Source organism: Malus domestica, chromosome 12, assembly GCF_042453785.1.
Source record: "Malus domestica chromosome 12, GDT2T_hap1".
NCBI lineage: Eukaryota > Viridiplantae > Streptophyta > Magnoliopsida > Rosales > Rosaceae > Malus > Malus domestica.
Window position 1 is genome coordinate 5,512,165 of NC_091672.1, and position 25,180 is coordinate 5,537,344.

At 35.1% G+C, this 25,180-nt stretch overlaps 1 protein-coding gene, 1 long non-coding RNA gene and 1 pseudogene across 2 annotated transcripts; 2 read left to right on the top strand and 1 right to left on the bottom strand.

The window, feature by feature from the left end:
* Positions 1-826: 826 nt before the first annotated feature.
* On the top strand, positions 827-3,494 carry LOC103430256 (GDSL esterase/lipase At5g45670-like). The gene is made up of 5 exons (XM_008368391.3): positions 827-1,161; positions 1,988-2,112; positions 2,275-2,523; positions 2,776-3,034; positions 3,144-3,494. Exons 1-5 carry the CDS (start codon positions 903-905, stop codon positions 3,359-3,361), a joined length of 1,110 nt encoding a protein of 369 aa, XP_008366613.2. The 5' UTR covers positions 827-902; the 3' UTR covers positions 3,362-3,494.
* Positions 3,495-8,462: 4,968 nt separating this feature from the next.
* Positions 8,463-8,902, top strand: LOC139190033 (uncharacterized). Its single transcript, XR_011574005.1, has 2 exons — positions 8,463-8,500; positions 8,637-8,902. It is a non-coding gene; the product is annotated as an uncharacterized lncRNA (long non-coding RNA).
* Positions 8,903-10,891: 1,989 nt separating this feature from the next.
* On the bottom strand, positions 10,892-12,004 carry LOC139189785 (serine/threonine-protein phosphatase 5 pseudogene; annotated as a pseudogene).
* Between the last annotated feature and the right edge of the window lie 13,176 nt (positions 12,005-25,180).

Sequence of the window (25,180 nt, forward strand, 5' to 3'; positions counted from 1 at the left end):
ATGTTATGGAATGTTTGAAATAAATGGCTAATTGAATAAGGAAAAAATGAGGTAAAAACATATATGGAATGAAATAGGTTTTGAATTGTTACCCATTTTGGGTACTCCTGACTTGGTTGATGGATGATTCTCCACTGCTCGCGTGTAGGAAACTCGGTATGCCTCGAGGGTATTTTTGTCCTCTTTTGTCCAAAAGTCCACGTGTCGCCTAGTGAATATTTTTGGCTCCACAGCAACCACGGCCACTGACAAGTAGCTGATCAAAGCGACGGAGCGTAGTTAACCATTTTCATATTTAGATTTCAATTTTAGATTAAGGTATAAGTTTTTGGGTTTAAGTGTTTTAACTTGAAGATTAGTGATCCGTACGCCAAAACTGATAAGATTTGGAGAAGAGTTGATGTTGTTGCCAAGAGAAAATAAGATTCACAGTAGCTCAAACATGGAGCTCTGCTTCTCTCTTTTATTCATGGGGGAAGAGAAACGACTACGTAGCCAAAACTCATAGAGCTAAGCTTGGGACAAAATCCCAAGTCAGCTCAAATCCTAACCATCCATTGGCTTTGAATCACACGATGGTGGTTAAGAGGAGGCTGAAATATCTCTGTGTGTCTTCCCTGTCGTGGCGAAGCCACCTGCTGGTCATTTAAAAAAGAAAGAAAGAGAAATTAGGTCAAAAATAAAAGTTTACTAATGCAAAGTCAAATATAAATGAGGACCATCACCTCCACTAGGCGTTAGTTTGGTTAATTTTGGTTAAAATTAAACAACCCAATATTCTTTTGAAGCATATATATATGTAAGTCCTCCCATTTAGTTTACTTACCAAACCACCAATTTTTTTTAACCCATCATCACCTTTGCATTTGGCTCTGTCTCTCTTCTTTTTCTTCTTCATTGGGATGCACGTAGAAATTATGAAGCCATTTTTGTGGGTGGTCCCAATTTTGTTGTTGGTTTCAATCTTACATTATTCTTGTTTTGTTGATGGGGCACCACAAGTTCCATGTTACTTCATATTTGGAGACTCATTATCTGACAGTGGAAACAACAATGGCCTTTTAACGTTGGCTAAAGCAAATTATAAACCCTACGGCATTGATTTTCCAAGAGGTCCAACCGGAAGGTTTTCCAATGGACGTAATTTGGTTGATGTTATTGGTCAGTCGTTTGGTCTTTTTGCACAAAATTTAGTGACATTTCTTTATGTTAAAAGTCCAATAATACTTTGTTAAAAAAAAAAACCAAATACTTAACTTTACATTCAATATATCAAGTGGCTCAGTGGTAATGACGCAGATTGCGACTCCCCAGTAAACAAAAAAATGTGGGAGGTCTTGGGTTCGATACTCCGAGCTGGTGAGTCTACTTGTGGCCACGGGCTGGTGAAACTTCCCCATAGTCACTCCGGTCCCTAAAAGAATGGATAACCGTAACTTACCACCAGTTGTCTTCCTTTTTATTGCCAGAAAAAAAACTTTATATTCAATATCTAATCTAACCATAAATATCGAATACATTTGTTTTTAATTTCGTACTTATGTTTTCTATTTTGCTTATGAAATTCATGTGTTTTATTTTGTTAACAATTTTGGTTATTTTTGGGTAATTTATAAATCGATTTATTGATATGTTTTTTTTTTTTTTTCTTAAGATTGGTACATTTTTTTTTTTGTATTGATACATAGAAAAGGAAAAATGCGAGGGGAAAATGGAAGAGATATGATACACTTTTGGTACATAGATAAGTAATTTATAAGTCGCTTATTTGGTACACTTTTTGGCATAGCAAGTGGTGGACATGACATTCTTTTTTCAATCTATTACCTCTGGAGTTTAAATCTTCCATTTTATTAGTGTAGTAAATAGTATTATCGCTTGTACAAAAAAAAAAAAAAAAAAAAAAAAAAAAAAAAAACTTCTTAGCATGAACTCATTTATAAATCTACATCATCATGCTAATTAGTTTAACATTTCATCATTACAGCTGAATTACTAGGCTTTAGTCATTACATTCCACCTTTTGCTGCTGCAATAGGATGGAAAATACTCCACGGTGTGAATTACGCATCCGGTGCAGCAGGTATTCGTGATGAATCGGGACGGAACCAGGTAACTATATAATTTCACACTCATTAATTTTTCTTTCTAATTATTCACGTACGTTTTTATTTTTATTTATTTTTTATTTTTTTATCTTTATGCTTGATTTTCCCTGCAAAGTTATGTTATTGGAACAACAAATATCTCTATAATACAATATTTAATTTGCAGGGTATGAGAGTAACCTTTAATAAGCAGTTGGTGAATCACCAAAACATAGTAAGACAGATTGTTTCCCTTCAGGGAAATAATAATTCAGCAGCTATCCAGTACCTGGGAAAGTGCATATATACAGTTACAATTGGCAGTAATGACTACATTAACAACTACTTTATGCCAAGGTTATACTCAACTAGCCGCCAATTTACCTCTGAGCAATATGCAGGAGTTCTTATTCAACAGTATTCTGGGCAAATAAAAGTTAGTGGTAAAACTTTGATGTTTCCCGATTCTAGTTTAATTTTCTCTTCCTAGACACGAGCATGCATGTTATGTTATCAAACTGTTAATTTAGAAAACAAATAAGGTGAACTCACTGTTATTCAAACGTTCATTCTAAATTCACAGTATGACGACATACCATGTGTGATACTAGTAAGAGATTAACCTATTCATATTAACTAAAAATATGTTATTTACGTCTACTCGCTGAATAACTTACTGGAATGCTAGACGTTGTACAATTCTGGGGCAAGAAAGATAGCCCTTTTCGGGCTCGGTACAATTGGTTCTATACCCTTTGAAGTGGCTATGTGCAATCGCAGCACAAACAACGTCTCTTTATGCTCAGATAACATGAACAGTGCAGTCCAAGTTTTCAACGCAAGGCTTCAATCACTTGTCGATGACCTTAACAGCAACCTAACCGACGCTAAGTTCACTTATATAGATTTCTACGGGATTGGATTATCCAGTGCCGCTGCATCTCTTGGTACGTAACTATTTTCTTATATACTTTCTTTCGCTTGGTATTTAACATAATTAATCTCAATTAGGGTGGAAAATAAGTGTAGAGCTTTATCAGTTGTTTGGTATTCCAGGTTCTGTGATTTTTGATGCACCATGCTGTGAGGTGGTACGTGAGACCGGGCTATGCGTCCCCTTCAATACCCCATGCCAAAACAGGACTCAGTATTCCTTTTGGGATGCAATCCATCCTAGTGAGAGTTCAAATGTTGTTCTAGGCGGAAGAGCATACAATGCCACGCTTCCTACTGATGCTGTTCCATTTGATATTAATCAGCTAGCTCAAGCGTAACTGCGTGGTAAAAATGAAGAGAATAATAAAGTTTCTGCTACTTACTACTACAGTCTAGTGGTAATATCATTTGTTTCAAAAAATGAAAAGCTTCTTATATTATAACGAAATAAAATACAACCTCCCACTGTCATTGCATCGCAGTTGTAAATAAATATACTACCCTATCAGGGTTTTTTTTTTTTTTTTTTTGTAGGAAAATTTAATAGTATTGAAGAAAGTTGAAGTTTCACGGTAAATCAATTGGTAATATGTGAAGTAGCCCAACTTACTTATAAGCTTATGCAAGGTCTATTCTCTCATCAATATGAGATTCTTTCTCAATAAGTAGAGTTAGTGATCCTGCAAAAATGATCGTGTGGCCCATATATTGACACATCAAAGTTTAGTGCTTAAAATTGGAGCCTTGCAGGACATTTAAAAAAAAAAAAAACAAAAATAGTCTTGTATAACCGCCAGAATTTGTATGCAAGATGAGCCTAGCTACCGGAGTGCCCATCAACCGAGCCGCAAGGTTTGAGAATAAGGTGGGATCCCTGAATGTAGTGGTCGGTGAATCACTGATCAAAAAGCTGATTTTGGAGAGATTATTCATCCATGTAGTGGCTGGTGAATCAAAGAAATTCTAAGGTCTAGAGATAGGATCAGGTCATCCCTACGGACTAAGACACAAAGGGCGTTTGTTGCGTCGGACTATCTCGGACTGGACTAGCTTTAAGGACTAAGCTGGACTAGCTTAGACTAGACTAAGCTGGACTAACTTAGTGAAGTGTTTGGTGCAGTGTTGGACTAAGAAGCTGGATAATAACAAATTCTAATATTATATTATTTAATATATAAATTATTAATATTTTATTATGATCTAGGTGACCGGAGATGACGAGGAGTCTATCAAGAGTGGTTGTTGAGCATGACGAGGACGAGAGGAGATAGTCTTAGCTAGTCCCATGGTTATTGGGGGGTCTCGCTAAGACCTCTTAGTGAAGGGTTTTGTCCATGCTAGTCCCCTTTAGTCTCATTAATGTTAGTCCCAGCATGGAACAAACACCTTATTGGACTAACAGCTAGTCCAGTCCAGTCCAGTCCCACTTAGTGAGGGCAAACAAACGCCCCCTATCCTGTCCTACCGCACTATCATGTTAACCCTGTCTCACTTTTTATGCAATTTCCTCTCACACCACCCCTAATCGGGCAAAGAATCTCTCTTTGCATAAAGGGGCATGACAACCAAAACCAACAAAATCCTTGCATAGATGGACATAATAGTCAATGAACCAATTAAAGATTAAAAAAAAAAATTAAAGTTTCAGATCTTAACCCTGACAAGCCCGTTATTTCTGATTATTTACAGAATTTCAAGAGACAAACTCAAAGCCCTAAAACGAAGCAACGGACATCCCGTTGCTTGAAATGAAAGTGTTATGCAAAAACTAGATAAAATTAATTAAGTACCCCAACAAATTAGTGTGTGTGTGTATTTTATTGAGTATCAACATTATTGCAAATAAATTGAAACAATTCTATAATTGTTGACTCTAAAAATTACCAAGCCTACGTGACGATAAGCCGAGTAACTAAGATCTAACTGCGTCCTTCTTGTAGTTGATGCAAGCGTGCTAACTTGCCACCAAGGTGAGTCGAGCAAGTAAGATTGTGGTTGTGCTGTCAAAGCGCGCTGCTTTCTAGACCGAAAGACTACAGTTGAGAAAGGAACAGTCTCGACCTAGGGTTCTTAAAACATGAAGATAAGGTTACTAATCTCGGTGCGAAGTTCAATAATTGATTCGAATTTCGTTGTGTTGAACAATGAGTAACATGGGAACACCTCACTTTGCCGAAACTGATGAGATGATCTCTTCAGACAAAAAAAATAGAGAATTCCTCGTTTGCCGAGACTTGGATAGACAACTAACAAGGATATGAGAGTGTTGTTTAACCAAACTGAAAGTCTCCTAGGCCATGTAGGTTCTACATCTCCAGTAATGTTTAACCAAGCTAAAGGTGTCGCCGATTGTTGACACAGTGATGTTTAACCAAATTGAATATCGGCCAACGAAGACGCGTTAGTGAGTAGTTAGTATTTTTCTCAGGGTGTGAGAAGGTTTTGTGTAGAGCGTTGATTTTTGTGTTGAGTTGAAGATCATTTTCTCGTTGTGAAGCCCCTTCTATTTATAGGCAAACCATTAAGGATAAGTCGATTTATCGAGGTAGAGTCATGATAGGACTAAGCCTCCTCGACATTTCTCTGAATATTCCAACCCATCCTTCCTTAACCGAAACTTATACCTAATCCATTCGAAACATGACTCTAAACCTAGTTCCTTTTTTAACTTAAATCATTCTTATCTGATTAAGCATGCATTTTGATCCTTTGAATAACCCCAAATTTATCAGAATCGATTGTCAATCCTTAACAGTTATAGTTCATTTAGGACTCGGCCGAACCCTGCTCAAATGTAATTTCTCCACTGTCCTTCAATCATAAGAACTCGGCTGGGATATCATTGTCTTAAACTGCTCAAATGTAATATCTCCACAGTCCTTCAATCATAGAGTAGTTTGTTACTGTTATAAAGTGTCGTAATGCTTTCACTTTCTTATTAATTAGAAACCACTCAGATTCTTGCTTTCGTTGCTCTATCTCCTTCTCTTTCTCTTGTTCTTTCTCCAAATTCATCAAAACTTTCTTTAATCTTTTTCTTCATCAATGGAGATTATCTCAGTACTATTAGTAACCTGATCAACCAATAGCATTCTCCACTCCACAATATAGCACCATTTTTTAGCTTTGGCATTCATGATAGAGCATCTTCAATGGTGTAGGAGCATCTCTAATAGAGAAAATTTGAGATGTAAAAGCTATATATTGCATTTTTCAAGAGGTGTAAATGATGGTTCTACACTTACGAGAGAGATGTAAATTTGAGATTCTATTTATTGTTCGTTCTTTAACTGCCAGGATGACACACCCCGATCCTAGAATCAAGGCGTGCTGGTCGGGGTGTGTCACAGGACCCACCTCCAAAACATGTAAAAAGAGATTATATTTACATTTTTATTTACATCTCCCCGTGAAGATGAATATTCTACATCCTGTCATTAGAATGTTTTACAGCCAACTTAAAATGTAAAATAAAAATTTCAAAACATTTTGTATCTTCCATTAGAAATTCTCTAAGCAATTGAGTAGGCAAATCATGCCTCACATTTCTTCTTATAATAAAATATTTCATGTGAAGAAAGATGACAAAACTATAAAATAAATGTAGATGTAATCTGAATGAAAGAGAATAATAAAATATAATTATGCTTAATTTATTGGAGGGACATACTTTTTTTTATGAAACAATTAAATAAGCTTGGCATTTTGAGCAAAAAATCAGAAACCAAACCATAACGACTTGACTGATGCAGTGTTCAAATGTTCAATTTTAATATATTTTGTATTATTTAATTAGGATATTAGATAAAACTTGTAAAATATTCGTAAAAAAGTGTAACGAGGTAGGGTCGAGGTAAACTTGTCATCAAACATGAGTAAGAAAATATGACAAGCTAGAATAGCAATATCAAAAAAAAAAAAAAAAAAAATCTATGTTGACTTTGTAATAGAGACCTTTAACGAAAAGTTATCGGTATTCATTTTAACGAAAAACCACATTTTTACACAAAAAAGTCAATCATGATACTATTTACTTTACCCTTTATTTTGTCCTTATCGTCAAAACTAAAAGTTTTCAAATCATTTTCATTAGTTTTCTTTTTGTAATATGAAGATAAACATTGAGAAAATACTATTGCGGAATAAAACTGTAGATATATCATTTTCCTTCAGTAAGGTGATAGCATTAGTGAATTAAATAAGGTACTTTGCTAAACGAGAAGAGAATAAATGACAATACATGTATCATTCTTGAATGAAAAGTAGTAGGTATTCAAGAAAGCACTAAATGGTAATGATTTTATTTTAGGATGCTCTAGCTCTTACAATTCATGATTTCTAGATAAAAACCCATATACATATAAACATCTAATAAAAACCCAAATTTAAAATCTGCAGCCACATTAGAACACTATTGACCTACTAATACAATTTATTTACACCTATGCCACTTTTCCAAATCCCTAAATTTATTCCAAATTAAAAGTTGTAGAAAAAGTGAAATAAAATATATAAAATGTTGTATTGCATTAATTGTATCCATATCATACCAAAAATTTACCTTTTATATTGCTTTAATTGGGAAGTAAATTAATTTATTCCAATTATTAAAAAAATTATACTAAATCCATATTATATATTTTGAATCACATAACACTTCTCTAACTTGTAGGTAAATTAATTTTCATGTATTGTTACATATATTAGGCACGTTTTATTATTGTATAAATATAGGTATGACATAATATTTTTCAATATAATACATCAAATTACATTTCTTCTTGTTATGGGTAAATTATTCTCCATATATTAGTGAAAAAAAAAGATATTATATTACACACGGGTTATAATTTTTTCATAGGTAAATTATTGGAAATTAATTTGTGGGTAGGTAAATTAATTTGTTCCAATTATATAAAAATATATATATAATACACCTTGATTATATATATATATATATATATATTTTTTTTTTTTTTTTTTTTTTTTTGAGAAAACCTAGATTATATATTTTGAATCAAATAACATTTTTGTATACATGGTAGGTAAATTATTTTTCATGTATTATTACATATATTAGCCTATTATTGACGTTTTTTGGTAAAAATATATAAAGTAATATGTATATGATTGTTTGTAGGTAAAAAGATACAATCAAAAGCATGATCCAATTCCTAAGTTTATGCAATATTTTTGTTGTTGGTATACAATATTTTGCATCATTGGAAATGAACATTTCAAATAGTAGGTAGGCAAATTAATAGGGAGTTTCAACGAAAAGCCCGTGGTACTGTTCATTTTAACGAAAAACCATATTTTTACACTAAAAAATCAAACATGGTACTATTCATTTTATTCTTTATTTTGTCCTTATAGTTAAAACTCAAAGTTTTCAAGCACCTTTCATTAGTTTTCCTAAATTAATATGGTCTAATTATAAATGAACTTATTAATGCTGCCAAAGGTTCCTCTAACAGGTAGTGCGCTTATTTGCCTATTACACTTTATTTTCTCCAAAGCTCTTTCATCTGAGTTTGCTATTTCCGTTTAAGTTATGTTCTTTCCATTGATTCGTTGTTTCTTCGCTGACGATTAGTGGTGTTTTATCTGCAGTTATGCAATCAAGAAGAAGGATGAGATCGAAAGAGTTGCCAAGGCCAACCGTTAAGGGGCTGCGAAGAAGTTTTATGCACCAAGGAGAATTTTGTATGTGTCTTGTTTAATCACTCATTATGTAGAAGTTATCGGACTAAGCTTCAAATGTGAGACATGTCTCTGTCATTTATGTTATGAAACCAGTCTTGGATTGTGTAATTTTATAGCGTTAGATGCGCATGATTTGAATTTTATTAAGATTATGCTTTTTGAACTTTTGATAATCATTTCGCACTTGTAATGGTGGTTACTTGGAGAGTCACCTGGTTCTTTTGGAAGTGTTGCCATGGTGGAAGTGCACTTACCGCTCGGGGCAGGCGCCCACCATGGTACGATGCCCCCTAGACCTGTAAACAGGTCGGGTTTATCGGGTTTGGGTTGGGTTCAATCCGACCCGTTAAGTTAACGGGTTATCCGAACCTGATCCGTTAACAATTATTATTATTATTATCAATTCGTTAACAATTATTATTATTATTATTATTATTAGGGTAAAAGACTGTTTACTACCCTCATGTTTCATGGTTTTCAACATTTAGTACATCAAGTTTTTTTCGTCTCAGAATCATACTTAAAGTGTAAATTTTGGGACAGTCTCATACATTCGTTAGTCAAACTGTTAAATGTGCCGTTAATTATGACATGGCGCCTATGTGGACAATGATTGGGCGTCACGTGTCAGCCACGTTTTTTTTTTCTTTCTTTTTCTTTCTTCTCTCTTCTTTCTTCTTCTTCTTCTTCCTCCTCCGACTGCAACTTTTTTTTTTCTTCCTCCTTCTCCTTCTTCCTTCCTCCTTCTTCCTTCCCCTTCTTCTCCTTCTTCCTTCTTCTTCCTCCTTCTTCCTTCTTCTTCCTCCTTCTTCCTTATCCTTCCTACTTCTTCCTTCTTCTTCCTCCGAATCTGCCCAGATTCGGCTTTTTTTTTTCTTCTTTTTCTTTTTTCTTCTTCTTCTTCCTCCGACTGCGACTTTTTTTTTTCTTCTTTCTTCTTCTTCCTCCTTCTTTTTCCTTCTTCCTTCCCCTTCTTCTCCTTCTTCCTTCTTCCTTCTTCCTTCTTCATCTTCCTCAAAAAAAAAAAAAAAAAAACCTTCATCTTCCCCAGATTCGAAGGAAGAAGAAGGAAGCAGGAGAAGAAGGGGAAGGAAGAAGGAAGAAGGAAGGAGGACGGAAGAAGGAGAAGAAGAAGGAAGAAAAAAAAAAAAAAACCAAATCTGGGCAGATTCGGACGAAGAAGAAGAAGAAGAGGAAGGAAGAAGGAGGAAGGAGAAGGAAGGAGGAAGGAGGAAAGACGAGGAAGAAGGAAAAAAAAAAAAAAAAAACTTCCCCAAATTCAGAGGAAGAAGAAGGAGAAGGAGAAGGGAGAAGGAAGGAGGAGGAAGGAGAAGAAGGGGAAGGAAGAAAAAAGAAAAGAAAAGTTGCTGTCGGAGGAAGAAGAAGAAAGAAGAAAAAAGAAAAAAAAAAAAACGTGGTTGACACGTGGCGCCCAGTCATTGTCCACATGAGCGCCACGTCACAATTAACGGCACATTTAACAGTTTGACTAACGGATGTATGAGACTGTCCCAAAATTTACACTTTAGGTATGACTCTGAGACGAAAAAAATTTGATGTACTAAATGTTGAAAACCACGAAACATGAGGGTAGTAAACAGTCTTTTACCCTTATTATTATTATTATTATTATTTGCATAGAGTTTAATTTTTGTTATTAAGACTTTATTAAAATTACTAAAACATCAACTAACGGGTCTAACGGATTGACCCAAAGTGATCCGTTATTTAACGGGTTCATCCGTTAGCGACCCGACCCATTAAGCATCCACTCAAATACTAATATTAACGGGTCGGGTAGAATTAACGGGTTGGGTCCAAAATGCCAAGTCTACCTACCGCCACCCACCGTCCTTTCAGAGGTTAGTAGCGTCGGCAGTGTTGGCGGTATCAGGGGAGTTTTCCAGCTTTTTTAGGTCATGATTAATTCAACTTGATTTTTACATTGTGTAAAAGATTGAAAATGAATAGACGACACCCCTCGTTGATTGGTACATTTCATCGTGACCTGGCTTCCGGGCAAGCACACAGGATTTCACAGAAAATGCCTTAAGTGTTCGTCCTAGGGTTCAAGTACAAGAAAAGAGAGGTAAAATGAAAAAACAAAACAACTCGACGTGCAGCACCACCATCTCTAGTAGCCTTCTGAAGCAAAGTTGTACTCAACCGGTAAGTTGTCGTCGGATAGCGGATAGAAGGAAGTTATTTGCGTATGCCATTGGCTTGACGTCGGGATGTGGCACTGCTGAGAAAGTAAAAATCTGAGCGCAATCTGGTCCTTCGAAACGAATAAACGCACCCTTGTTACCGAACTGATCACAGTAATTCGGAGCAGAAAAAACTGTGACGAGTCTTTCATCATGCTCAAACTCATATCCCTCGCCCTTCAGTTCGTGAGATCGCACAACTAAACTTAAATCGTTATCCTGCAAAAATCGTCTTGTCACGTCGCCACCAAAAGAAACACCTGAACCTCGCTTGCTTGGGCCTCTTCCGGGTGTAGCTTGTGGATCACTCCACAGCAATTCACACATCAACCCTTCCTGCGGAGGTTCACAAAACCTATTTATCTCTCTAATGTCGCTCAATTTCACTCCATCGACACTGAAAAGACCGCCATGCGTTACAAAAACCTTGTCGTTGATTACATGAGCCAGCGGTAAACAGCAAAACGCTTCAGCAAACAACTCCACAAAATTTTCACCTAACTTCGACCGGACCTCGCCCTCAAAACCGTATATCATGTTCATGTTCTTTGTCTCATGGTTTCCTCTTGCGAGATGTATCGCTGATGGACACATGCACTTCAATGCAAACAACGTTAGGACTACCTCCAAAGAAAAAGATCCCCTGTCGACAAAATCTCCGTTGAACAGATACGGATTCTCCTCCGATGGAAGCCCGTTGAGCTCGAAAATATTTACCAGATCATAGAACTGACCATGCACATCGCCACAGACAGTAATGTGATTGCCAGCAGGAACACTTATATCAACCAGGGAGGGCAGGGCTCGCAACAGTTCTTTCGCCTGTGAGATGATTTGGAAAGCTTCTCGCGGGTGCAATGTCTTCTGGTTCTTGAAATCCTCCATCATCTCCCTCACAAAATCCAGAGTAACAACAATATCCCCAGCTTCACCGGCATATAGGTGGTGGTTATTTACTCGACTTTCGTTGCAACTGCCACCGCGCCACCAACATTCCCCCACAGCCGCCATGACTGCCACACCACTATTGTGGCCAACAACTGCAGTCGCTTCTTGTAACGTCAGCATCGTTTGGACAGATTCTTTCTGTTGGAGAATGATAAAATATTTATTCGACCTTCGTCAAATCGTTTGGGATTATATAGTTCTAATCTCCTACATTAATAAGGAAACAATATCCATGGGGATTTAGATTTACTTGTCGATTTAGGATTTTCTCCTACTTACATGAGGAAGTAATATTTAGGTACAGTCGTTGTACTTGCGGATATAGGATTCATTTTTAGGAAAATTAATAAAAAAGCTTCAAAATTTTGAATTTTAACTAGGGGTGGGTTCAAAAAACCGAAAACCGAAAAAAACCGAAAACCAAACCGAACCGAAACCGAAAAAACCGAATCGAACGAAAAAACCGAACCGAATTGAAAAAACCGAACCGAACCGAATTCTTTTGGTTCGGTTCGGTTTTAGTGATCTAGAAACCGAACCGAATTAATTAAATTAATTTTTTTATTTAATTATTTGTTTTGGGTATTATTTTCTAAACCCAATTTGTAAGTTAAAATGTGCTAACCCAATGTGTTGCCAAACTTTAAGCTCAAAATATTTAAAAAATGCCTATAAAAACTCTAAACCCTAACCTATTATTTCTCCCCCATATAAGGTTACAGAACCAAACCTCTTCCCGAAGTACCTACATCCATCTCCATAGCACTGTCTACTTCTGCGCCAGCTTTCTTTTCCAAATCTACTCTCATATAACATGTAACATAATCCATAAACATTTATTTCGGGTAGATTACTTGGGTAATTTGTGATGGAAAAGAATCCAACACACACTAAATAAATCCACTCACGCATTACCTTTACTAATCAAGTTGTCAACATGCAGTTACAAGCAAACAACACTGATCTTTGAACAACATCATACAATTTAACTTTTCTAAGTCATTTGTACGATTTTTGTGTGATTTTTGTGTTGTGAGGTTGTTAGTTTGGATTTTGAAAGACTTTATTGATGATTTTAGTTCAACTTTAAATGTTTATTTTCATTGTCTTTGATTATAGTTAGAATGTTTATTTTATGATTGTGTTGGATATGTTAAAATTTAAAATTTCAATGTTTTTCATTTTTTGAAAAAAAATAAAAACAAAAAACCGAAACCGAACCGGAAAAAACCGAACCGAAAAAAAACCGAACCGAAAAAACCGAAAAAAAATTGAACTGAACCAAACCGAACCGAAATTTCGGTTTGGTTTCGGTTTTGGCAAAAAACCGAACCCACCCCAAATTTTAACCAAAAACCGATCACTAACCTTATTTAATGGTTAGGACAAACCCAATATAAAACTAGCCCAATAAAATTTGTCCAACCCCTGAGTTTCTAATTTTACCCTGACAGCAAACCTAGCTGTGTTTATTTGTTTCGTTTCACTTCATACGAAGAGAGATATAAGCTTTGTACATTTTCTACAGATATCATATTCCTTTTCTCTATGCAATTTTCCCATTTCATCACCCCAGTCGCCGATCTTCTTTTCCGTTAAATCAATGAGATCCCATCTCACTTGATTCTATGGCTCTCCGATTGAACAGGTAATTTTCCCATTTCAAACTAAATCAAGATCCAACTCTTCATTCGCCATGGAAGGGAAGGCCAAGCTTCGGCCTCTTCCAACGCCTTCTCCTTCATGTCGAAAGGGTGGAGGGAAGTGAAGCACTCAGCCGACGCGGATCTTCTATCGATGAAGCACCGGCCAAACGAGTTCAAGAACCTAGCGACGTCGTTCGACTGCGAGCTCGAGAACCTCTTCAAGTTCAACTTCCTGCCGTCGTCGGCGGGGATTCAATCGTTGGCATTGCAATCGACCGAGATAGCCTTCGTCAAAAAGTTGCAGTCCCAAGTCGAATCTTTCTTCCTATATTTTGTGAAATTTGAGTTCAATTTTGTGTTTTTGGAATACCATTTTGGGGTTTAGGCTGATTGTAAAATGGGTTTGCCAAAGTTGTATCAACGGGGAAAAGATTCGGGGTTTAAGGTTATTAAAAAAGATGTGGTGATGCTAATAGTATGCTTTAGCCACATTTTGTTATGAGCTTAAAAGTTTGAAATGAAGATGAAAGTGAATAATTTGATTATGATGATTTATCAATGTCTTTTGGATATTTTATAGCATTGTTTAGTCTCGAAGGTCATATGCATATCCAGTGTTCTAACGTCTGATTTGAGTCACCTGTGCCTTGTATTTTTATTTTGTGTCATGGGATAGCCTAGTTCCAGGCTTGTAAATCTGAGAATATTATTAAGGAAAACTAATGAAAAGGGTTTGAAAACTTTGAGTTTTAATGATAAGGATAAAATAAAGGGTAAAGTGAATAGTACTAGGATTAACTTTTTAGTGTAAAAATGTGGTTTTTTGTTAAAGTGAACAGTACCGGGTACTTTTCGTTAAAGTTCCCTTATTATTATCATAGATTCGCTTGTCTCGACAACTTTGGATTGTACTAATTTCGAAAGCTTGCAAAAAAGCCCCCATTCGTAATTATGGTATCTTCATTCTTGGCACATTTGGTGTTTTATGAGAGAAATTCCAGATCAAAAAGCCAAAAGAGGCTAGTTGATTACTTATGGAGCTGTTCTATATCCGACATCTATTTGGTGTTTTATGAGAGAAATTCCTGAATTTATGACATTTCTCGAATAATAGTACCACATCTTATGAACCAAAAAACCATAAATCACTCCTCTTAGGTCCTCTGTAATGTAATGCATATTCACATGTTGGTTCAGTTTTAGAAATAATGCTTATCTTTTTGTTTGGATTCATAAATAGTGTTTATATATTGATCCGGTTTTATAAATAGTGTTTACTAATTGGTCCAATTTCATAAACAGTGTTTAGTTTTTGGTCCAGTTTCATAAATAATGCTTAGTTCTTTGTTCAGTTTAATAAATAGTGTTTCTTTCTTGGACTAGGTTCATAAATAATTTCCACCCTTTGGTTTTGTTTTAGAAATGGTGTCTCATTTTTTATTTGGTTTCATAAATAATGTCTCCTTATTGGTCTAGTTTCATAAATAGTGTCTCCTTATTAATCCAATTTCATAAATAGTGTATAGTTCTTGGTCCACTTTCATAAATAATGTCTAATTCCTGGTCCAGTTTTATAAATAGTGACTTAGTTCTTGGTCCACTTTTATAATAGTGGCTTAGTTCTTGATCTAGTTTCATAAATAGTGCCTAGTTCTTGGTCATGTTTCATAATAGTGTATAGCAATTGGTACAGTTTCATAAATCGTATCTCTTTCTTGATCTATTTTCATAAATAGTGTCTAGTTCTTGATCCAGTTTCATAAATAGTGGCTTAGTTCTTGGTCCACGTTCATAATAATGGCTTAGTTCTTGGTCTAGTTTCATAAATAATGCCTAATTCTTGGTCACGTTTCATAAATAGTGTATAGCAATTGGTACAGTTTCATAAATAATCTCTTTCTTGGTCTATTTTCATAAATAGTGTCTTTTTCTTGATCTAGTTTCATAAATAGTTTCCATCTATTGGTTTAGTTTTAGAAATAATGTCTCATTATTGATTTGGTTTCATAAATAGTGTCTACTTATTGGTCCAGTTTCATATATAGTGTCTCCTTATTTTAAGGAGAATTAGAATGACATACTCTGATAAAAAATGTATATATGGTCAATAATGGTACCATTTGACAATTTGACAACATAAGCATCTAGACATCCTATTAGTATACATATACCCCGGATATTACTAAGTTCGTCCTTTTAAATATGGCTAAAATAACAAAGACTTGTAACTCAATTGGTTAAAACATTGCACATTTACTCTCGAAATCTGGAGCTTGTCCCTCAATATCTATAGCAGAAGAAATAATAAAAGATATGGTAAAAGTTAAAATTCATGCATGATTGTGTTTCCTATTTGCTATAATTATACAAGAGTTTATGTCATTGTAATTGTAAGGTGCCGTTAGCTCTGACTCTCGAGATATTTTCCAAAACAGCAGAGTCTTTAAATGACAGAAAACTTGAAGAGGTAATATGGACTTCATCCATGTTAATTTTCACAAACAGACATTTTTCGTTGTTTCAACTGGTTTACCGTTAGGAGCTAATTAATTAATTACATTGGGTGTTGATTCGTATCCTTAAGAAAATGTTTAACTTTATTTTAAGTTTTTATGTGATTTTTAGGCTTTAATGAGGCAATGGAATATTTGTAAATAAATGTAAGTTTAATTCTAAATAATTCTAACAGGTCTAATGAAAGTCAGGGGCATGGCTGGAAAATAAATTTTTATTTTGCACGTGGGGTTTTATTGTTGGGTTGTTTTCTTTTAGTTTTTGTCCTCTTCATTAAAGTTTAAAAAGTTTGGAGAAGCTCTTTTCATTAAAGCTTCCATAAATTAATGCTATTAAAGAAGGTTTGTGATCAGTGGTGGATTCAGAATTTTAAACTCGGGGGCTCCCAATAATAAAGGTCAAAAAATTTATAGACAAAAACAACATTGAAAATTTAAATATAATACATTTCATTCAAAAATCATATGCAAAACAATATTACAAATTATAAAATCATAATTCAAGCGTCCATTACGAGGTTTCATAAGTTACTAGGGAGTATCTAAGTTATTGATTATCTAATATGGACTACTAATTTAAAACACCAGTCAAATAAAACTCTCGCCAAACTCCCACTATCTTTCTAACCAAACACACCATTTTTCTCTTTTACTAGTTTCCAAACATCCACTTTCTCTCTCACTAAGAACACAGCTGCCATACCTCCACCAACCGCCTCCCTCCCCATTCTCCCAAAGCCAGGGCAGCTCCACCCCCAAATTTCACCAACCCATGACAGATCATACCCATCTTACTAACCTTATGTAGGAAATTTCACCCATAAGAAAAATTTCTAAGGTGGTTGAACTAATTTGGGGAAATTTGGACTTATGTACTGCCCCGCCAGACGACAGATGGAGGAGAAGTGGATGGCACCGATGGATGAGACCATGGCAGAAGCAAGGAGGAGAGAGGTTGGAAGGGTCCCTATTTTCTTTCTTCTCCGTGAAGAAGACAGCAACTGTAACCTGCAACATGCAACCTACAACCTGCACAGACCTCATGCTCGAGTACGAGGGGTCCCCGGAAATTTCTAACAACGATTTAGGATCGCCGACGGGTCCTGGGACCTCCCAGGTCACTATGTGGATCCATCCTTGTTTGTGGTGTAGTGTAGGCCACAATGTTTATGAAACTGAAGGAAGAATTAGGCACTATTTCTAAAATTGGACCAATAAGTACACATTGTTTATGAAAACAAACAAAAACGAGAGTTAGGCATTATTTTTGGAACTAGACCAAGAAGTAGGTCACACTGTTTTTGGAACTGCACCTATAAGTAGACACTATTTATGGAACTGGACCAAGAACTAGGTAATATTTATGAAAAATGAACCAAGAACTAGGCACTATTTATGAAACTGAACCAAGAAATAAGCACTATTTATGAAACTGAACCAAAAAATAAGCACTATTTAAGAACTAGGCCACACTATTTATGAAACAGAACGATAATACAACAGTGTTTATGAGACTACAAAAATTTAATGAAGTCATGAAGAAAAGAAAAGACAAAGTTCACGATGTAGTTTTTTCACAGAGAACTAGTAGTTATTTATAGAAACATGTTATTTAAAGAAATGTTTGCCCACTGTATCAATCGCAAACATACAAAAAGTAATAGAAGGGGGTTAAAGTCTTCCCCAATTGTTACAAAAAGAAGTAGCAGTTAACATAACCAATTAATATTACAGATATATACTAATATCACCCACTCACATTTTCAGCAGAGATCATTCTCCTCATCATTGCCACGTTGTATTTTCGTTATCTCAACCTGTGCTCTCTCCATAATCTGCCTCTTCTGTAGTTCCAAGTCCTTGTGGAAATCCACCCTCATCTTCTCTAAAACAAAATTAATCGATTTTGTAGTGTTTTTTTGAAGTAAAATTCATAGATTTATGGAATCACAAACATTCAAATATATACCTCTTCGTCGATGGTGTGCTTGGATGAAAATTTTGGCTTTTGTTCGACTTTTTTTCAGCAATCGATCAGCCATTGATGACTTTTAGAGGTATTCAACTTGATTTTGATCTTCCGATTACTGAATGTTGCTAGATTTTGAGCTTCAAATTTCAAATTTTAGGGTTTTTGGTTGGTTTACAGTAGAAGAATAACCATTTTCAAATTTTAGGTATTTTAAGGGTTGAGTTTGGTGGGAATTGATTGTGTGAATTTAGAGGATGACAATATTGTAAATATATGAAACTTTTAGCTGGTTGTGTAATTTTCCGTTAGGGATATTTTTGTAAATTGACTTTTTAATGTTTTGGGCTTAGAGAATTCAGCTCGTGTTCAAATTTTAGGGTTTGTCCTTATTGTTAATATTTAAGTCCTTTTGATTAAAGAAAATTTTAAGGTGGTTTTTTGTTAAAATAAAATTGGGTCAAATTTTTTTCATTAAAGTTCCCTTTCTTTTTTCTACATACCTCCTTATGTAGAAAAATAAAGAAGGATCGATGTGTGAGAGAGATTATGAGTAAGTTCCTAAATACTTTATTTAACTTTGATACTTGGTTGAACCATTTTGAGTTCGCTTCTTTGTGAGTGTATGAAGCTAAGTTTCTTCCATTTACACCCACCGTCACATCTCGGCCCGAGTCCACCATATCCAGGGCCCGCTTTACTACTGTAGCACGATATTGTCCGTTTTGGGCTTACCATTCTCTCATGGTTTTATTTTTTGGAACTCACGAGCAACTTCCTAGTGGGTCACCCATCCTGGGAGTGCTCTGGCCTCCTTCTCGCTTAACTTCAGAGTTCCTACGGAACCCGAAGCCAGTGAGCTCCCAAAAGACCTTGTGCTAAGTAGGGATGAGAATATACATTCAAGGATCACTTCCTTGGACGATGTGGGATGTTACACTCATAGGTCATGCACCTAACGATGATGATGACTGCTATTTTTTCCTTACTTTTATTTATTTATTTAAACACCGTGATATAGCTATTTGATTTATAGTTTTCATATTTAGTTTTTGATTTCCAGTTTTAACTTTTTTGAAAAACGAAATCTAAAATTTTGTTTGGTAACTATTTTCAGTTTTCATAAAAACGAAAACTAAAAATCTAAAAGTGAAAACTCAAGGAAGTAGTTTCAGATTTTGGTCTTCAGTTTTCAATTTTTTTTGAACTCTGAAAACCAAAAGAAATTACCAAATAAGATTTTTTTTTCAATATTAAAAAATGTGAAAACTGGAAGCGAAATGGTTATCAAACAACTCCTTAGTTAAATGGAAATTAACATTTGGGACCAAAAGTGCACGTTTGGTTAACATGGATCTCAATTCACAAATTTATAGTTTAGGAACAAAAATTAAACCAGATTGACAGTTTAGTCACCAATATATGAACAAAAATTAAACAGGACACAAAATTTCAAAGAAATGCCTTAAATATTCATCCCAGGGGTTTGAGAAGTACAAGAAAGACAGGTAAAATGAAAAGAACAATGTCTACGGGAAACTAATCACAACAATATACTGCATTTGTCAACATGCACCAACACCTTCTCAGTAGCAGCCTTCTGAAGCAAAGTTGTACTCGACGGGAAAGTTAAGTTGTCAAAAAGCAGAAGCAGCCAGTGGTTCGACGTTGGGAAGTGGCACGCAGCGGCAGATCCATAGAGGGGCCAAATTATCATTGCAAACGATTAGTGGTGGGATATAAAAGTGAAGGAGAGAAATATTTTCTCAAATCAACGGAGAATGTGTCTTCATATCAACTGGAGATTTTGTTTAATGAATGAGCTGTTATATATATTTTATAAAAAATGATAAATATTTTTAAGACTTGAAATACAACAAATACAAACCCCTATACATGTCACTTGCAATTGAGAGGTGAGTTGTTCATTTTTGTATAGGGTCTCAGGGCACTTGTAGGTCAAATTTATATACAATTAAATCATCAAGTTGACACAGAGTATCCGCTGTAGCAATAGTTAAAACAAAGATTACGATTACAGGTTTAAACCCCGGCAGGAAAACTTTATTTTTTTTCTTTCTATTTTATCATAAGCAGTAGTTGAATAAAACCATTGAAAATTTCTATGTTATCGCAAGCAATAGTTAAATAAAGAGAACTTTAACGAAAAACTTTCGGTACTATTCACTTTAATGAAAACCCACATTTTTACACTAAAAAGTCAATCCTGGTAGTATTCACTTTACTCTTTATTTTGTCCTTATCGTTAAAACTCAAAGTTTTCAAGCCATTTTCATTATTTTTCCTTTAAATAAAACCATTGGAAACAAAACGCCAAGTCGGGATGTAGCTCGTTATGCATAGGTACGAGGTTTAATAACCTGCATCTTCATTTTTCATTTTTCCTTTTATTTTTGTTCTTAACAACATGTTATTCATCTGCTTTTTTCAGGTATCTCATTTTCCAAGTTCTGTTTTGCTCTCTCTATAATTCTTCAGTGAAATACGCAAACAACATCCCCTTAAACGTCAAATGCAATTTTTTTTTTTGTAAAGTTGTCTTGAGGCATTTGCAGGTCAATCATTTGTAAACATTTATATATAATTAGTTGCTCAAGTTGTCATAAGCATCTGCTGTAGCAATGGTTAAACCAAAGTTTATAATTCCGGGTACAAATCCTAGCAATGGAAGATTTTTCTTTTCTTTATTTTTTTTTTATCTCAAGAAATAGTTAAATAAAACCATTGAAAACAAAATGCCAAGTTGGGGATGTTGCTCGCTATGCAAGCGGAAGGCCCGAGATTCGATAACTTGCATAACCATTTTTCATTCTTCCTATCATTTTGGTTCTTAAATGACATGTCGTCCATCCATTGTTTTTTGTTTGTCTCAGTTTCTAAGTCATCTCCTGATCTATCTCTCTGCTCTCTCTATAATGACATGAAGTACGGGGTTCGATAACTTGCATTTTCCAAGTTCTCTTCTGCTCTCTCTATAATTCGTCAGTGAAATAGGGGAAGGACATCCCCTTAAATGTCAAATGCAATTTTTTTTTTGTAAAGTTGTCTCAAGCAATTTGCAGGTCAAGCATTAATAAACATTTTTATACAATTAACCACTGTTCTAAAAATCTCCGCCTAGCGCCGCCTAGGCGCTAGGTGGTTGTCAACTGTCATGATTAATGCCTAGGAGTTTGAAAATTAAGAAAGGGTGTCTAAACCTGCTGAGGCACCAGTCTAGACCGCCTAGGCACCGGCCTAGCCCTTCTAGACCCGCTTAGGTTGCGTCTCACTTAGACAGAAAATATATAACTTACATTTTTAATTTTAATTTTTTTTCAATAGATTGTAAGAGACTTGTTGAATACTTAAATGAACACACCTTATAGGCTTGTTCCCCATGTTTTCAGTATGTTCTAATACTTCATAATATATATGTTATTCGATTTTGTTGTTTATCATCAAAGTATATATATTTTAAGTATAACATACACTTATTTACACGAAATATAATAGATTTACTTAAATCCACCTAGGTCCTGCCTAACCGCTTAGACGCTAGGCTTCAGTCCGCCTTCCGACTAGCCTACCGTCTTTTAGAACCTTGATCATGGATGGTCCTATATGGCAAATACCAACATCTTTTATCATTTTGCTCCTACTCCAACTTTGTAGTGATGCCTCCTCTTGTACAATGGAATATATTCTCTAAATCCTTTTGAAGAAAATATTGGGTTGTGTGTATGAAAACCTAAATACTAGTAGTTAAAATATGTATAACAAATATTGATAGAGGGGGCTGTTATTGACCAAACTTTTATGACATACCAAACTCATGTTTAATGCAATGAAGAAACTACCATCTTACTAAGCAAGAAATCTTAATGATAATCGAAAAATAATAAAATAAATACAAATAAACATAATATTATTTTTATCAGTAAATAAACATAATAGTCTGACATGTTTTAAAGGAAATATACAGTTTTAAAAGATTAATGTTTAGAATAAAATTAATGTCCAATTGTAAGTGAGAGGTCTAAATAGATGAAGATATTTTTTTTTTCCTGAAAACATATATATGATATTATCTACCTTAAGGGTGGGGTGGAGGGGTGGGCTAAATCTCATGATGGACAAGCCATAATAATTTGGAGAGAATCCACCTTTGGTGAGAACCAAACTTAAGACCTCTCACTTACAAGTAAAGAAAAATATCACTAGACCGTAAATTAGTAAATGAATTACTTATTAAGGAAAATATCCATTACAATCTCCACGAAAAATGGTAAGATTAAATGTAACAAGTTTATTTTATTTATAATTTATTTATTCATTCATGTCTTCTTGCCGTCCTAAATTTTAATATTCTCAAAATGAATAATTATTCTCTTCTACTTTTAATATACATTGAATATATAATGAGTGTGTCACTAATACTAAGTGTGATATCTAAATTTGACTCTTATAAATAAAGAATTCGATACCTAATTATGGCTACCCACTAAGCTTATCTTAAATCTTCACCATTGTATACATTAAAAATAGGCCTAATTCGTAAAAATAAAAAATAAAAAATAGGATTTAAGCCTATGTGATGAAGTCTGTTAGGATTACACCCAAAATTGAAATTTTCATCAACTCTCCGTTATTTATTAGCATATGAGCCACACATATGAGGCTAAAACGGAACTCTTCATTAATTGGGAGGCTACTTTATCTTTTTAGCCCCACATGTGAGCCTCATGTGCTTGCAATTAACGGATAATTGACGAAATTTTTAATTTTGGGCCTAAATACTAACAGACTTCACCATAGGGGTCTAAATCCTAATTTTTTGTTATGCCATGGGCTAGCTTCCGACTACCCTATTATCATGGGGACTATTGATCCAACTAAGCCTTAAAAATAACACAAAGACAGTCAATCATGTGGTTTTACCAACTCAACCATATGACACGAGGGGTTTTGTTACATCCCACATCGTCCAGGGGAGTGGATCATATAAGCCTTATATGTATATTCATATCTCTACCTAGCACCAGGCCTTTTGGGAACTCACTGACTTCGGATTCCATTAGAACTTCGAAGTTAAGCTAGTTTGGACGAGAGCATTCCCATGATGGGTGACCCATTGGGAAGTTCTCGTGTGAGCTTCTAGAAACAAAACCGTGAGGGCGTGGTTGGAGCCCAAAGCGGACAATATCGTGCTACGGCGAAGTCGAGTTCGAGATGTGGTGGGGGCCTGGGTCGGGATGTGACAATTTGGTATCAGAGCCAATCCCTGGCTGAAAGTGTGCCGACAAGGACATCAGGCCCTTAAGGGGGGGGGGTGGATTGTTACATCCCATATCGTCTAGGGGAGTGGATCCTCTAAGCCTTATATGTATATTCCCATCTCTACATAGCACGAGGCCTTTTGGGAACTCACTGGCTTCGGATTCCATTGGAACTTCGAAGTTAAGTGAGTTCGGATGAGAGCATTCACATGATGGGTGACTCACTGGGAAGTTCTCGTGTGAGTTCCTAGAAACAAACTGTAAGGGTGTGGTCGGGGCCCAAAGCAAACAATATCGTGTTATGGCGAATCGAGCCCGAGATGAGGTGGGGGCCTGGGCCGGGATGTGACAGGTTTCTTTAGCCAACAAGCTTGGGGTATGAATTGGCTAAAAAATGCCAAGGATCTTAACTTGATTAATTCTTTTCTTGAATAAAATAATATAATTGAATTAAAGAGTAAAATGGTTGGGTTAAATTAATAATAGGCCAACCACAAAAATTTGGTATCGAATTCGACATTAAAATTCTAGCGGAATAAGAATATATATTTTTTTGTTATGGAGATTTTCATCTCTGAACACTCTCACTTTAATTTAAAAGTTTCTTTGGACACCCCATTGAAATTTATAATATTTCAAATTTGACCCTAAATTAAAGCTCACTTATTAATATTAAATGAATATTAAATCAACAAAAAGCGGCGATGAAGCATCCAAGAGGAAAACCTAACAAGCCTGCCGTCCAAATTCTTTGTTCTTCTCATCCAACTACTATTTTGTACAATTGCATTTTCAAATTGCGTTTGTTCTACTCTTCATTTATGGTTACCCTAATATAATCTAGAGGCACTGAAGGAGATTGAGGATAAAAGGGGCATGTTGGCGTTATGTCAGTTTAAAGATGCCTTTGGAAGTCTTAATAGGCATTAGGCTCTTTTAAATGAGTTATTGTTAGTGTTAGGCATGCTACTATTGACTCAGGCCAATAGAAAGATTGTATGATGTTATTGTTAGATCATAAACTTCTGCCACAAGTAAATAGAGCTTCTAATCAAGAGACCGTGTTATAGTGGGGTTAAATCTATGTTAAGTTATTTTCTATGCCTCGTTAAGCCAAAGACTTTAAATATTTTTTTGTGTATGCCAAGTGATAATCACAAACCGGTCGAGTATTGATTTAACTCAGTATGTAATTTTCATATAAATGTAAGAAGATAATGTAGGACAAGTTACATGAAAAGGGAAAGACAGAAGGTAAAGAAAGTTAGACACTTGTTATTTATTCAACAACGAAGTAATAACTTGAACAACAAATTAATAACTTGAAGAAAATGCAAATTACAAACAATCAGACAAAAATTAAATTTATTCGGACAAGTCCAACTGCCAATCGGGCAAGTTTTTAATAATAGTAAAACTAAAAACGAAATCTTTTTATTATTTGCGTAATTATGAAAGCATTAAATATATATAAGAAAGTCATGCATGAATCTAAACAAGCGACAAATTTTGAGTGGGCAGTAGTGCCATTCACGAAAATCCAGTGACAAGCTGAGCCTCACATGAATTTTCTCCGCATGAAGAAACTGTGTCCAGCCTCTACATTTTTATTTTATTGATATAATTGCATTCAAATAAAACATGGCAACTGTGGATGCAAATTTCTTCCTCCTTGATCTTGGACAAAATTGCACCTACAAATTAAATAACACATTTGGTTATGGCCACAAGCCTCACGCGCCCACGATGAATGGGGGGGCTTTGGCCAAAGAACCTCCGATGCCAAAGTTAGAATTTAGAGAGAAATAGTGTTTAGAGAATTTTGGGATTTTTGCAAGAGTGTTGGAATTGGTTTTTTGGTGAGAATGAGAGTATATTTATAGGGATAG

Bases quoted from the DNA above. Each gene is read 5' to 3' on its own strand.
- LOC103430256 (XM_008368391.3), top strand. From the start codon at position 903: ATGCACGTAGAAATTATGAAGCCATTTTTGTGGGTGGTCCCAATTTTG. The intron at 2,524-2,775 runs GTTAGTGGTAAA...CTGGAATGCTAG, and splicing joins AGTATTCTGGGCAAATAAAA to ACGTTGTACAATTCTGGGGC. The intron at 3,035-3,143 runs GTACGTAACTAT...TTGGTATTCCAG, and splicing joins CAGTGCCGCTGCATCTCTTG to GTTCTGTGATTTTTGATGCA.